This window comes from Gymnoscopelus microlampas, assembly GCF_963454915.1.
Source record: "Gymnoscopelus microlampas genome assembly, chromosome: 21".
NCBI classification, from domain to species: domain Eukaryota; kingdom Metazoa; phylum Chordata; class Actinopteri; order Myctophiformes; family Myctophidae; genus Gymnoscopelus; species Gymnoscopelus microlampas.
The window spans coordinates 19,261,353-19,276,036 of NC_139958.1; the positions used below are offsets into that span (position 1 = coordinate 19,261,353).

The 14,684-nt window shown below is 40.3% G+C and overlaps 1 protein-coding gene across 1 annotated transcript in view; it reads left to right on the forward strand.

Annotated features, from left to right (window-relative positions):
• astn2 (astrotactin 2) overlaps window positions 1–14,684 on the forward strand; it is a gene marked incomplete at both ends in the record, with an annotated part of 637,213 nt that overhangs the window by 352,678 nt on the left and 269,851 nt on the right. Inside the window, one exon of the mRNA XM_084047140.1 lies at window positions 6,551–6,701. Coding sequence (XP_083903266.1) covers window positions 6,551–6,701 — 151 coding nt within the window. The remainder of the gene's footprint in view (window positions 1–6,550; window positions 6,702–14,684) is intronic.

A 14,684-nucleotide genomic window follows, 5' to 3' on the forward strand; every position in this document is an offset into this window, starting at 1 on the left:
TCACAGGGTGGGGGGTCCCCAGTTAAAAAAACATATATTTTGGGGGTTCAAGGCCTGAAAAGGTTGAGAACCACTGCTCTACTGTACCACTGGTTCTCAACGTGTGGCTAAATGATTAATGGTTACCAAATAGTAACCAAATTGATCCTTAGTTTTGGGTCTGTAACTGTGAGAGTGTACAAATGGAACCAACTGGTCCATTTGTACTCAGAGTTATTAGTTAAATTGTTTGAAAGGGGGGTCTGTAGCCTAATGCAGGCCGGGGTTTGGAGAACTCACGGCCAAACAAATGAGGTCATACTGTATTTAAGAAGCTCCACCATTAACCAAGTAAACCAGTTCAGCCCTATTTTATACTTTCAACATTTTTCTAAAGTAGCGAAAATCTTCAAGCTTGTATATTGGCCTTTTTATTTTTGGGACATTTTCACCAGATCCCCATTAGTCACTGCTTCAGCAGTATCCTATTCTGCAAGGGGTCACACTGTACAATAAAAAAATACAGCGAAATAAAAAACATTGACAAGCTAAAATTACCTGTAATGGCATGCCATGCCCAAAATAGGGACACCGGGTTGAAAGTAGTTTTAAAAAATAATGAAGTGTAGAATAAAAGTCACCTATTTACAGTAGTACCCCAAGAGCCATAATAATCATGCTGCAGAATGTTTTATACTCTCACGCGCGTGTGTGTGTGTGTGTGTGTGTGTGTGTGTGTGTGTGTGTGTGTGTGTGTGTGAGTGTGTGTGTGTGTGTGTGTGAGTGTGAGTGTGAGTGTGTGTGTGTGTGTGTGTGTGTGTGTGTGTACACAAGGCCAGAGAGAGAGAGTGAGTTATCTCTTGCCCCTTCACTGTACCTTGTAAAGGTCCACTGCAACAATGCCAGCTGGGGCGGGCCTGGAGCTTTTTTTATTACTACTAAAAGTTAATGGATGGCGCATGCTGATTTCTCAGGCTCTCCATCAAGGCGGCATGACAAGCACGTCCAATCAATGCAGGCGCGCCAATTAGCCTTAGACATGACCTGCTATCACAATGCTTCACAAATTACAGTTTCATACATAGTAAATTGCTGTAATAGTGTGCATACTCCCACCTCCCAGTGAACTGACGCCTGTAAGTAATGGGGACATTGTGTTTTTCATCACAGAAGACAAGCCAGGTCAGGATGCTCTGTTGAAACGCCATTAAAACACTTTTTTTTTTTTAATTCAAAGCATTTATTAGCTGTTACTTGTTCACCTTGGTTATATACTAGTGTTGTACGACAAATAACGAAAATAGCAGATCTGCACGCTCACAAAAGTGTCACGATACGGTTCTTGGACATCAGGTTTAAAGTGGTTAATTACCTGTCTGTCTGTCTGTCTGTCTGTCTGTCTGGAGCGAATCTCACAAATCGCTCGACTGATCAGATGTTTCTAATACTTTTTTTTTTATATTTCATATTAAACTTAGCATTTTCGTAATGGAAGTCAATGTTGCCCCACGATTGGCTGAAACCTTGCCCACTTTTTGGCAAATTTACATCATACATTAGCAGATATGTCACAGGCAAAAATGTCATAGATGGCTGATGTCACTGGCATGAAGTCTGATTGGAGCCGTGCTATTCTCACGAGCAGTGTTCATTTTGTTGACTAAGACTAAAAGTCTAAGGTTTTGATAGTCGACTAAGACTAGACTAAGACTAGACAAAAGACTAAGACTAAGTCAGAGTTTGCTGTCGAAATTAACACGAGAACCTGAGATCCACATGATTTGATTTTGGTCAATTAAAACATGAACACTCGTCCTCCCGTTGACAAACCTATTGAGATACAGAAAAGGTGCTTGTTTTTAATGCTGGATAACTGAGAGTTGTTTTTCATTTAGGATCATGCCGTCCCTGTACTGGCCTCGTTAAAGTTTCCCCCCCGTAGGATGTTTTCTTTATTGCCTTTGCATCCACTCCTCAGTGACATACGGTGACATATTGATGTCAAGGTACAAAGCTTCAGGAGGTCTCCACGTGATTCAAGCGGCGGCTGTGACCTTTGACCTTCTGTGCTGCAGAGCACTTCCTGCATCAATGGCCACATCGAGAGAGAGAGAGAGAGAGAGAGAGCACAACAGAGAACATCAATAATTCACACTTCACATTAATTACACTATGACTTCACTACTCTGTGCAGCGAAGGTTCATTCATTTATCAATCAATCAATCTCTTCGCCTCTCGATTTCTCAGCCTCCCTCCCCCCTTCTCTCTCTCTCTCTCTCTCTCTCTCTCTCTCTCTCTCTCTCTCTCTCTCTCTCTCTCGTGCGTGCAACCTGAGTGCTCACTGTTGATAATTATGTGCATAGACACGGACCAGAAGATAAAATGAATGTTTATTTTTAAATATGTCTCCGGAGATCAAAGTATGCCGACTGCTTGTTTTATTAACAGTAGCTTGTGGGTTTCAGTGAAGTCACATGAGACTTGTGTTAATTTAGCTCTGGTGCTGCAGCACTAAGACATATTGCCATGATGCACCATATTACCACAAAGGAATAGGAGGAAAAACATGTTTTTCTTTGGTAATTGTGATGGCATAAGTACTTCGATTTGACAATAGCACAATGTAGAAATACTCTGTTACAAGTAAAAGTCTTGTATTTGGCATCAAAATATACTTAATTTAGCAGAAATACATTTTTAAAAAGATTTACAAGCTCTCAACCCGTCGTGATGTGATACATTGTGAGCTTAGATCGGCTATTTCCGAATACAGAAATAAAGAGATGTAGTGGAGTAGAAGTATAAAGTATTGCAAACAATTAAATAATCAAGTAAATGTAAATGTTGTTCAAAATTGTACTCAAGTCCAAAACTTTAGTAAATGTACTAACTGTAGTTACTTAGTCATGAGCCATCTCAATACCCTTTAACCCTTGAACACACGCACACGTGCGCGCGTCTGACAGACAGACAGACAGACAGACAGACAGACAGACAGACAGACAGACAGACAGACTATACTCATTATTATACTGTCACATCCACTGTTTAGTTTCTGATTATTTTGTTGGCTGACAAAAGATCCGACTATGAGGATCTTGATATGAGATTAAAGTGTGTAAGTGTGCTTGTGTTTGTTTTGTGTGTTTGTATTAGGGTGTCTGCTGCATATATTTTCACATTTTCTTCTGCTTATCTGCAGTATAGGGCTTTGTTCTGCTTACTATAAAAGATAAGGCTCTTTTGTGTGTGTGTGTGTGTGTGTGTGTGTGTGTGTGTGTGTGTGTGTGTGTGTGTGTGTGTGTGTGTGTGTGTGTGTGTGTGTGTGTGTGTGTGTGTGTGTGTGTGTGTGTGTGTGTGTGTGTGTGTGTGTGTGTGTGTGTGTGTGTGTGTGTGTGTGTGTGTGTGTGTGTGTGCGTGCGTGCGTGGGCTTCTGCGTGATTTGTGTGAGTATTGATGTCAAAATGAAAATGTGTTCTTTGCGGCAAATGATGACTACATGTAATTCATTGATTTTTCTGTTGCATCTACTCCTGTCCTTTTACATTTCTGTCTGTGTGTTTTTCCTTCCCTCTGTATCTTGTGGTTGTCTCGTTTTAAGCACTAGGTTCTCAAACATTTTTGGCCACGGATCCCCATTAAAAAATATGTTGTGCCAGGAACCCCCATATAACCCCCAGGATTTGTCATTATTTGTCAAAATGTTTCTAAAATAAGAAAAATGTGACACGTTGTACAGCACATTGTGAGCTTGTGAATTGGCTATTTTCAAATTGTTGAAGAAATAAAACGGGGCTTATATAAGTGTTTAAACTGTTCCTAATTCTTTCTGAGGAATACCTGGAGCCCCTTCAAAGGACCCCCACGTTGGGCACCGGTGCTTTAAAGGAATACTTTGCCAGTTTTCAACCGTTTATTTGTCGTATGAAGTGCAAACAAAAAAGCACCAGCTGTCCACCTGTTCAGTGGGACTCAGTATCACTGCAGGATCTTGGCTTAGAGACCTGGACACCACAATGCATCGGCCATGTCCAGAAAAAACACCGCGTTCTTGGCCAGTACCACTCCATAAAGTAGAGCAGTGGTTCCCAAACTGGGGGTCGGGGTCCCCAGATGACAGTGAAGTGACAATTTAATGTCTTTTAAGACCTTTATAACACCTAAATGAAACAAAAGAAATGAAATGGAAAAAAAAGACAATTACTGCATCAAAAGTAATCAACAAATGATACTTTAAAAACTGGTCGAACATTGGCCAAATTGTCAAATGATATAAGAAAGAGGCAATTCTTTTGAAAATAGCTTTTATATCGGCTATTTTCACAATATTCAATTCATTGGAATTAGATAATATAGCGTCACAATCATTTTAACCACTTTAACCATATTTTATACTTTGGCTTTTCAAAAATAGCAGATATACAAGCTCATAGCGCGGCACCAAGTGCCGCGCTATGAGCTTGTATATCAGCTATTTTTGAAAAATCCCTGGCACAAAATATTTTTTGCGATGGGGGGGCGGGGCAGCCAAATACTTTTTGGGGGTCCTTGACATGAAAAAGTTTGTGAACCACTCTCATAGAGGACTATCATGCAGTACATATAATACAGGTAGTTTGAAGGTGCTCTATATATCCAGCTGTGAGAGGAACAGAGACTACCATTATTGTATTTTCTCAGTCAGCGTATATCACAGTGACATGGTTCTTTTTCTGTTGAGTACATCCTGTACCCTTTATACCACCGACGACCAAATACCCAATTTGTCTCTCTGGCTCACGCCTTTAATTAAGGCATACAGCTTGTAGCCGTCATTAGATTATAAAGGTTATTGCAACGGGATGACTACCCAAAGAGCTGATAATCCCTTGTGGTTATTTAGATTTTTACATATTCACAAATCCAGGTCAAGATCACTATGTTTCTATCCTCAAGCTAAGACGTCTCGTCCTCTCTCTCTCTCTCTCTCTCTCTCTCTCTCTCTCTCTCTCTCTCTCTCTCTCTCTCTCTCTCTCTCTCTCTCCCTTCCTTTGTTCTGAATCTTCCATCCACACTTGATACAGTACACTGTACATTAGCTATTCACTAACATGTTATTGACAAATGCACAAATAAAAGAAACAATGGTCAAATTATTGGAGAAACAAAATTATTTCAGACTTATTTCTCTGGAAGACTAAGCACAATGTGTACTCTGCAGTCTGGTGGCAAGCACAAAAATACCATCATTTGCTTAAGTAAATAGGCCTACAGTAGGTAAATAGATTGCCTTTACAAGCATACATCCAATTGAAACGCTCTCATCAAAATGTCTGCATTTACAGATGTGCAGTGATTCCTGTTTGAAATCCACATTTTGATCATTGCTCAGAGCAGGAGGTAGGAGGAGGAGGTGTGTTTGCTGAAAACATCTGTTGATCCCTCAGGAGATAATAGCCCACCCATATCATCTAACTGAGCTTCCATGTAACTCCTAACCATGGGTTATCACAAAAGGAATCAGATGTTGTATTAATATCATTTTTCCACCTTCATCTTTCTCAGAGCCTTACTTCAATTCTGTTTTTAATACGGTTTGCTGTCCTCTGCCAGCTATATAATAATACTGGGACTTCCAGTGTAACACCTGCGTTATTGCTGTAATACAACTTTATTGTTCCATAATGACATGATGGAAATAATGAGGTTTTGCAGAGAGATATTGCATTTGTTGCCGAGGACAGAAGAGCGGGGGATGAATTAGCCATAGCAACGCCAAGAAAACACATGTCTGTTTGTCAAAAGCACTCTTCAGTTTACCTGCGCCTTCTACATTTTACATTCTAGACACGTAGCTATTGCTCACAGTAGGGAAAATTACAATAAGTGCAACACTTAAAATCGTGCTTTATTATCATTTTAATCTTTCAATTGTCTGGAGTGATAGTGACAATATCTCAGTAGAACAATGCCCGTGAAATAGCAAACGCTCCCTAATTTCCTGCTTTTATGTGATTCTCTGATAACAATTTATTTTCAAGCTGCCAGCATATGGTTACTTTTTTGCATTTTACTTTTAATTATCAAACTATTTTGTACACCCTGAGAGCTCGTTCATCAATCATGTTTGGCTTAATGTGACACTGCTGAAATGAGACGAGGATTAACTGGGACAATACCGTGTGCAAACACATCTGTAATTGATTTTGTTTGGACAACTTGAAGCCTCTAGACCTGTTAGTTCTCAACTTTTTTTTTCATGTCAAGGACCCCCAAAATGATATGTATTTGGCCACGGACCCCCCATCTCAAACATAATGTTGTTCCATGGACCCCCAGAAGCAAAGATTTGAGTAACAAATGTTCGCTTTAAAAAAATATATATATTCAAAGATTTGCGCACATTTTCACGATTTTTCAAAAATAGCAGATCTACAAGCTCGTAGCGCGGCACTCGGTGCCGCGCTACGCGCTTGTATATCTGCTATTTTTGAATAGCCAAACACATCTAAAATGACACAGTTGCGTTCCCGGATTAAATGGGTTTAAGTGTCTTTTTTAAAGCCATGATCCTTTCCTCTTCCTTTACAGAGAAGAAGCCATGATGTCCACATACTTTGAGACGGTGGACGACCTCCTGGCGTCCTTCGGGCCGGCTCGTGAGTGCTCCAAAGACAACGGCGGCTGCAAGAAGAACTTCAAGTGCGTGGCTGACCGCCGGCTAGACTCGACGGGCTGCATGGTAAGTGAAAAGTGTATATGAGCTTCATGTGCACAACACAAATCCTCAGTGTCGCGGGTTCGAATCCCGATCGCGACGACCTTCGCTGCGCGTCACTCCCCATCTCTCTCTCCCCATTTCCTAGACAAGGGGTCTTCAACGTTTTCAGGCACAAGGACCCCCTAGCTAGCTGAGAGAGAGATGAAGCAGGGACCCCCCTCTATATTGTATAACATTGTGTTTCAGATAAACGTTTGCTGCTCTTTTTTCCCTCTACACCTATAAAAAATAGTCGCAGTGGCTCAGGGGTAGAGTGGCCGGGTAGAGTGAACTGGAAAACCGCAAGGTTCCCAGTTCGATCCCGGGCTGGGGCGCTCCCCTTGAGTTAGTGTCGAAGTGTCCTTGAGCAAGACACTGAACCCCTAATTGCTCCCGATGAGCAGGTTGGTGCCTTGCATGGTTTCCTCCGCCATCGGTGTATGAATGTGTGTGTGAATGGGTTAATGGCACAATCAATGTAAAGCGATTCGGATAGAAGCGCTATATAAATGCACCATTTACCATTTATTTACCATTTATAAAAAATAGTCGATCTGCGTTGTGAGCTTGTAGATCTGCTATTTTTGGCTAAAGTTCTCCTCAGAAAAGGGTTGCTAGGGTTCAAGTGGTTAATGTAAAAAAAAAAAAAAAATCATATCACACAAAGATTTTGCGGACCCCCTGTAGTAACTCTGAGGACCCCCTAGGGGGTCCCGGACCCCCTGTTGAAGACCCCTGTCCTAGACTATCTAATGAAGGCAGAAAAAGCTTCAGAAAAGGCGTCAGAAAAAGCGTCAGAAAAAGTGTCCTCAGGACACATTAAAATACTACAAACTCCCTTTTCACCACCGACCTCATGCAATTTGCGTATTGTCTCACTTCACTGGTTCAGTATGGTCTCTGGTATAATCACGCTATAGGCTTTATGTGACATTTCCAAGCACTCAATAGTGTTTTATGTCCTTGGTTTTGATGAGCCAATGATTTAAGTGTGTCTTCGTGTTCCTCAGGGTCAAAAAGACTTGCAACCTCGGTGAACCCCATTATCTTTGCGTACGGTATTCCCTCATTATGAGATATCAATTACATTTTTACTAACTAGGCTAAAGTAAGTGTACGAGACGTTGTGCCGTCACTCAATGCAGGCGGGGCGCATGAAATGACAGCACTCATGCAGAAAGATAAAAAGGCAGAAAATCGTGGCTCTACGCTCAATGCGGACTACAGTCAACAGTGTGGAAATACTTACTATTGGTCAGTTTATCCCGGCATGCTAGGGCATTCACGAATAGTGATTTTTAGCATTCGACTTATTCGACCTGTAAGTATTCTAAAAATGGCATTGGCGTTGACGACTGGACTCAAGGAATGCGAGTCGACGTCAGGCTCCTCGCCCGACGCGTCGACTTTTAAGGGACAGCCCTAGGCACAAGCTCACATACAGTATGAAATGATTTGACAACAATCAACCATGAATGTACTGTATTAGGAAAACTACCAACACCAGAGCTCACAGCTGCGTGTCTGCTGTAGAAAAGCCACTTTTTTTCTTCTTTTTTTTTGAATAATCGAATTTGATGTACAGTGGTCGAATAGTGGTTTGATAGTCGAATATTCGAATATTCGATTATTCTGTTAATGCCCTACGGCATACTGCTGCACACTTGCACATTTGTTGGATAAGGTTGAAGAAACATCATAGCAACATCTACTGTGAACATCCACCAAACTGTGGATACAGTATACTCGGTAACAGGAATAAATGAAAATAGCATGAGCTTGTATATCTGCTATTTTTTTTATATCTAAAAATATCAAAACATTTGACAGATGCGTTCCTGGTCTAAAAGGGTTTAATAAACAGAACGAGTGAGATCACTTTCCCTTCAAAGACAGCGGTCGTGCTTGTGCCTATGATTATGTGATTCCGATTCCCATAAAGCGATATTTTATACTCCATGGACTCGGCAACGAATTCCTTTTACTAGAAATATCCTGTCGTATAGGGCTAGTGCTAGTGGTTCAATAACAATAGCGAACAAGAGAGGGACACATTGGCCACCCCTTTATTTGTGGCCATTGCAATTTAAACTAAGTGGATAGGTCATTGTTCAGCAGCCACTGGGGAAGGATATAAAGTCCTATTACAGGATATACATTTTGGACCAAAACCAAACCTTTCAAGAGTGTAAACGAGGGAATCGTACTCCATCCAATCATAAGCTTTTTCAGCATGAAGTTATAATAGTGGAGAGATGGATGAAGAGGGATTTTAAAGAATATTTAGAAAGTGCCTTACAGTGTATTAAACTAGAAATACCGCATTGAGGGTTATAGGCCTCTGCCAAACAGTTGCAGTTGTTGCGACATCCATGCCTGTCCAGACTCATACAGTATGTAGTGGAAACGTTTAAGGAATTTAATGAATGTGTTTTTTTTTAGGTCTCACTGACCTTGACCTTTGATCACCTACTTCTAATCAGTTCATCCCTGAGTCTTAAAGTACAGACGTTCACTTAGGGAATTTCATGACATTTGGCACAGACTTCTGTACCAAATGTCATGAGATTCCCTCCAGGCATTCCTGAGATTCACAAGGTTGGGACGGACGAATAGCAGATATACAAGCTCATAGCGCGGCACCGAGTGCCGCGCTATGAGCTTGTAGATCTGCTATTCACTCAGCGGAGGCTCACCAGCGGAGGCATAAAAATGTGTACGTGTCCCTCATAAAGCCTGTTTGGTCTGCAGTAATGATTGAGAGATTGAGACACTTCGAGACAGAGGGAGATCTGCAAGGATCTTAATCTGTGCCAGGCCTATGGCAGGGGGAGATTATGTTTTTGCCTCTGTCTGTCTGTCTGTCTGTCTGTCTGTATGTCTGTCCGTGGATAATCTTTCAAACCGCTACACCAATCAGTGCAACATTTCTTTTGCACATGCAGTGCCAACAGTGCCAAGGAACTCAATCCCCCAAATATATTTCACTTTGACTTTGGTCACCGCCAACTACGTAATTCTTTATTTTTTTAATGAATAACCTCAGACTGGATTTCAAATTAATGAACAATGGTAAACGGTGAATTTATATAGGGTCTTTATCCAAATTGCTTTACAATGTACATTACATTCACATTAACACACATTCTCACGTCCACAGCAGAGGTAGCCATGCAAGGTATACGCAGCTGCTCATTGGGAGCAATTAGGGCTTCAGTGTCTTGCTCAAGAACACTTCAGCACCAGTGGTGGAAAGTAACTAAGTACATGTACTCAAGTAATGTACTTAAGTACAATTTTGCGATATTTGTACTTTACTTGAGTATTTCCAATGTCCAATACTTTTACTTCTACTCCACTACAATTATTTGAAAACTTAACATACTATAGTTACTTGGTCATTATAACAAAACATACATTAACTACTTATGCCCTATGTACATTTTGGCCATTTGAAAATAGCTTGTAGATCTGCTATTTTAAAAAGAGTTGTATACATTTGAAAACTTGAAATGGGACATTCTGCATAATGAGAACTTTTGGGACTTTACAGTACATTTTGATGCCAATACTTTTGTACTTTTACTCAAGTCAATTTTGAATTCTGGACCTTTACTTGTAACAGAGTACTTCTACATTGCAGTATTGATACTTTTACTTAAGTAAAACATTTGAGTACTTTTTCCACCACTGCCTAATCGATTCTGCAATCTCTACAATACAAATGTTGTCCTCCAACGCTAATTCCAGCTAAATCTACTCTAGGGATACTAAGATAATGAAACAAATTGTCTAAGCCTGCCACATCATGGTGGCTCTGATGTGTGTAGTAGTGATGAAAACATGAATTCATTTTTATACTGTGTGCTTTAAACCCTGTTCATCACTTGTTTCAGCTATATTGATTGGCAGTCCTCTGACATGACTGATGCGCTAAATATGTCACAGCCTTATCCCCATGCGATTAGGAGCTGTGCCTAGAATTTAAAATAACATTCTCATGTTGAGAGAAGATCGAATTCCATTTAAAGGTAGGGTAAGTGATATTTTTTGTGTTAAAATAAGTGTTAAATAGCTTTAGAATTCTGATAATAATCATTGCTATAGACTATTTGTTCAGTAACACGGGTCTCCCTGTCTCTCCAGCTCTTTAGTAAACAGAAAATGCATTTTCAGGTCAGTACCAGTTCTATCCAATCAGGAGAGAGAACTCAAGTACAGGATAACCAAGTGCATTTGGAAGTGATGAAACAAAGAAGTGAGCAGACAACATTGGTATTGGAACACTGCAAAATTGGCAACCCACCTGAAAATGTATTTTCTGTTTATTAAGAGCTGGAGAGATGGGGAGACCACTGTTACTGAACACACTCAGAATGTAGTGATTTAACCTTTTAACAAAAAAGTTTTTGTTTTAACAAAAAAATATCACTTTCGGCTACTCTACTTTAAAGTTTCAAACCTGTATCCAACTTCTTAATATTATCTGTCAACTGCCTGAGGCCTTCAATACCTGCTTCCCTATGCATTGTGGTGTGTGAATATAATCTGCCCGCTTAAGTGTCCTTTCATCGACTCCCAATATAATATAATACAACTTTTACAAAAGGTTCTTTGGAAAGAAGCGGAGCATTAAGACTGTATGGGCGATGATTGGGCACTGCACCAGGAATGCATCAAAAGCAGAGGAAGACAAAAGACAAACTTTTCATCAATAAAGAAATCTATTGGTGGAAATGTCTTATTGGCCGGGGATAAGAAAGAATAACCTCTAGAGTTAGGAGTGCAGACTCACCATATATCACCATTTGTCTTAAGAAAATCTTTAATTGATTGTGCCTATTTCGACTTGGACCATCCTAAGAGGAGCTACAGTGTACGGTGTAAAGAATTTTGCTACGGTGTAAATGTGCAGAAAATGTGTCCCCACCTACAAAGGGGTGATGCTTATCCACACTTGGCAAGTCTAGAGAACAACTTTGGAGCATAAATATTGGTTAAAAATAATGGGAAATCCGTATAATTGACCAACTACAATGATATAATATAACGCCATGTGGAGGCAGATTCCACGCTTGACATTATTGCACCTCTTACTGATTAGGATAGCTACCCTCCTCGACTTCGAGCCCAAATTTGAATGATATGCTTGTCTTATCCATCCTATCCGCTCAATCTAGTTTGGTGAGCTGTGCAGAGATAAGTCATTTGGAAGGAAGGCAATATTTTGATGTGTGAACATTTACTATCGCTGAGGAATGATATAAAATTGCGGAAAATGTATCAAACACGACTCATTTAAGTATCCCATGTAGCATGAGGACACTCTTTTTGATAGTTTTACAAGTGCAATATAAATGTCGCTCGCTTCACATGTCCGACAGCTGATTCATGTGCCCTAGTTTTATTTTAGATGGAGTGTTGTAAACTTCAATGCAAGGGAGGTTTACGCCTGGCAGATTTACAGGGAGAAGGCGATGGGGAACTTCCGATGCCAGACATTTGACAGGAGTTTGGGGCGGACTTGCGTCGTAAACCAATTAAATTGATGAGCTAGCTGAGGATTGCCCGGGTTGATGGATGGGTGAATCATTAGGGGGTTGGATGGTGCTGTAATTTGACCGGCCTTTAGGCTGTTTGTCACTACCAATCAAAGCCAAACACTGATACTGCAATTTCCTTGTTTTTATTCCTGCCGCCGCTTCTCCCTCTGTCACCATTCAGAGACCAACAGTGCAATAACATTCTCTCACATTCACAGCACTGTCCCAGTGATAAGACTCTTCTTTGAGCTCTCGGCCCAGGAGGATGCACTACAAGTGTTGTTTTTTCATACCGACAGGGAGACAGTGATGTATATTTCAATATAAAGATACAATATCCATGGAAGTCTAGACTTTTTTTCTCTCTTTCATTTCTCCTTCTTTACACAAGAAAGGGCCTTTATCTTGACTCGTATACAGTGAGTGAGTCGCAGTTTTCATTCCATTGCCGTCAATGATAAATGTTCAGCATTTCTATAGGGGCTTTATCAAAGGCACTTTACAATGTGCATACATTCACCCATTCACGCAACCACAGCAGAGGCATCCATGCAAGGAAGAGCGCGTCCTGCAGGAACCTTCCGGGTTCCTAAACGGCTGCTCTACCGCTTGTGCACGACTACGCGGTTATATTATTAATGTGCACACAGACGTGCTAATGTAACTCCGAGACAGTCAAATTGACCCATTTGGTTATTACTTTTTTTCTTCCTAATGCGTAGTGACTGTGCCCGTACAGACACAGATGTTTTATAACTGGTCCCCATAGAAAATAATCTTAGTTATTCTACTGACACCCACACTGGGTTGAACCCTGTATGTTTTTTACATCCTACTGTTGCCATGACAACTCCAGCAGATTAATAAACCTGAGTCATATTCCCGACCATACATCAGGGCCAGCATCGTCTCCACTAAATGCATGGCATATTTAGTAGCTTTGGGAGGGGGAGGGGGAGGGGGGGGTTGACTTATGTACAAGTCATAAAATTGGAGATGTGCTAGCACTTTGCTTTTTTTTATTAATCACCGGCAAAGAAGATATTTCTTCCTCATGTTCATTAGATAAAATGAGGCAGCTTGTGCCCTTGTGTGACTCCGGGTTCATGTTAATGGGTGGTGAGAGGGCGGTGGTGGAAAGTAGCTAAGTACATTTACTCGAGTACTGTACTCAAAGTACAATTTTGAGGTACGTTTTACTTTACTTGAGTATTTGAATGTTTCAATACTCTACCCCACTACACCTGAGTCGCAAAGTAATTGAGCTTTTTACTCACACTGCATTTATTTGATAGCTTTACTAGTTACTTTGCAGATTTAGATTATTGTTAAATGTATAACCACTTATGGACAATTTTATACTTTGGTTGGTGAAAAATAGCCAATTCAATTTATTTTAGTTTAGTTTTTAGCACCATTGTATTTAAAAATGAAACAATACATCAAAAGAAACAAGTTATTGTGCAAGAAAAGGAAGAAGCCAATATTCTTATTTGAATTTCCTTAATAGAAGAGAGAATCATTAAAAAACTAAGCTCACAAGTTCATCTACAAGCTCACGACGCGTTGTGAGCTTACATAGAGCTTACATAGAATTTTTTGATAAAGTTTGACAAAATGTTGGAAAACTTGAGTACTTCTACTTTGGTACTGGTGTTTTGATGCCAATACTTGTGTGTGTACCTTTACTTGTAGCAGAGTATTTCTACATTGTGGTATCGCTACTTTTACATAAAGTAAAACATGCGAGTACATCTTCCACCTGTGTGTGTGTGTGTGTGTGTGTGTGTGTGGGGGGGGGGGGGAGGGGACTTGCTGTGTGCCTGTAAATCTCATTTAGTGCAGGGTAACAGGTCAAAGGTCTGCCGCTTCGCTAAGAGGGGAAAAAGGAGCCCATGAGAAATTAGAATCGGCAATGTTGTTTCACTAAGTCTTTTTAACCCTTTCAATCCGTGAACCACATCTCTGTCATTTTAGATTTATTTGGATATTCAAAAATAGCAGATCTACAAGCTCATAGCGTGGCACTCTTGTAGATCTGCTATTTTTTAAAGAAATCGTGAAAATGTTGCAAATCTTTGAATATATATATTTTTAAGGGAACATTTGTAACTCACTTTGCTTCTGGGGGTCCCTGGAACAAAATATTTTACAAATGTTAAAACAATATATTTTCAAAGATTTGCACAAATGTTCACGATTTTTCAAAAATAGCAGATCTACAAGCTCATAGCGCGGCACTCGGTGCCGCGCTATGAGCTTGTAGATCTGCTATTTTTGAATAGCCAAAAAAAATCGAAAAATGACAGAGATGCGTTCCCGGATTGAATGACACTGTGTGTGCGTGTGTGCGTGCACGTGTTGTTGTGAATTGAATTTGTGTTTTCATTTGGACACTATAAACGTTTCCTAAAATCACTCT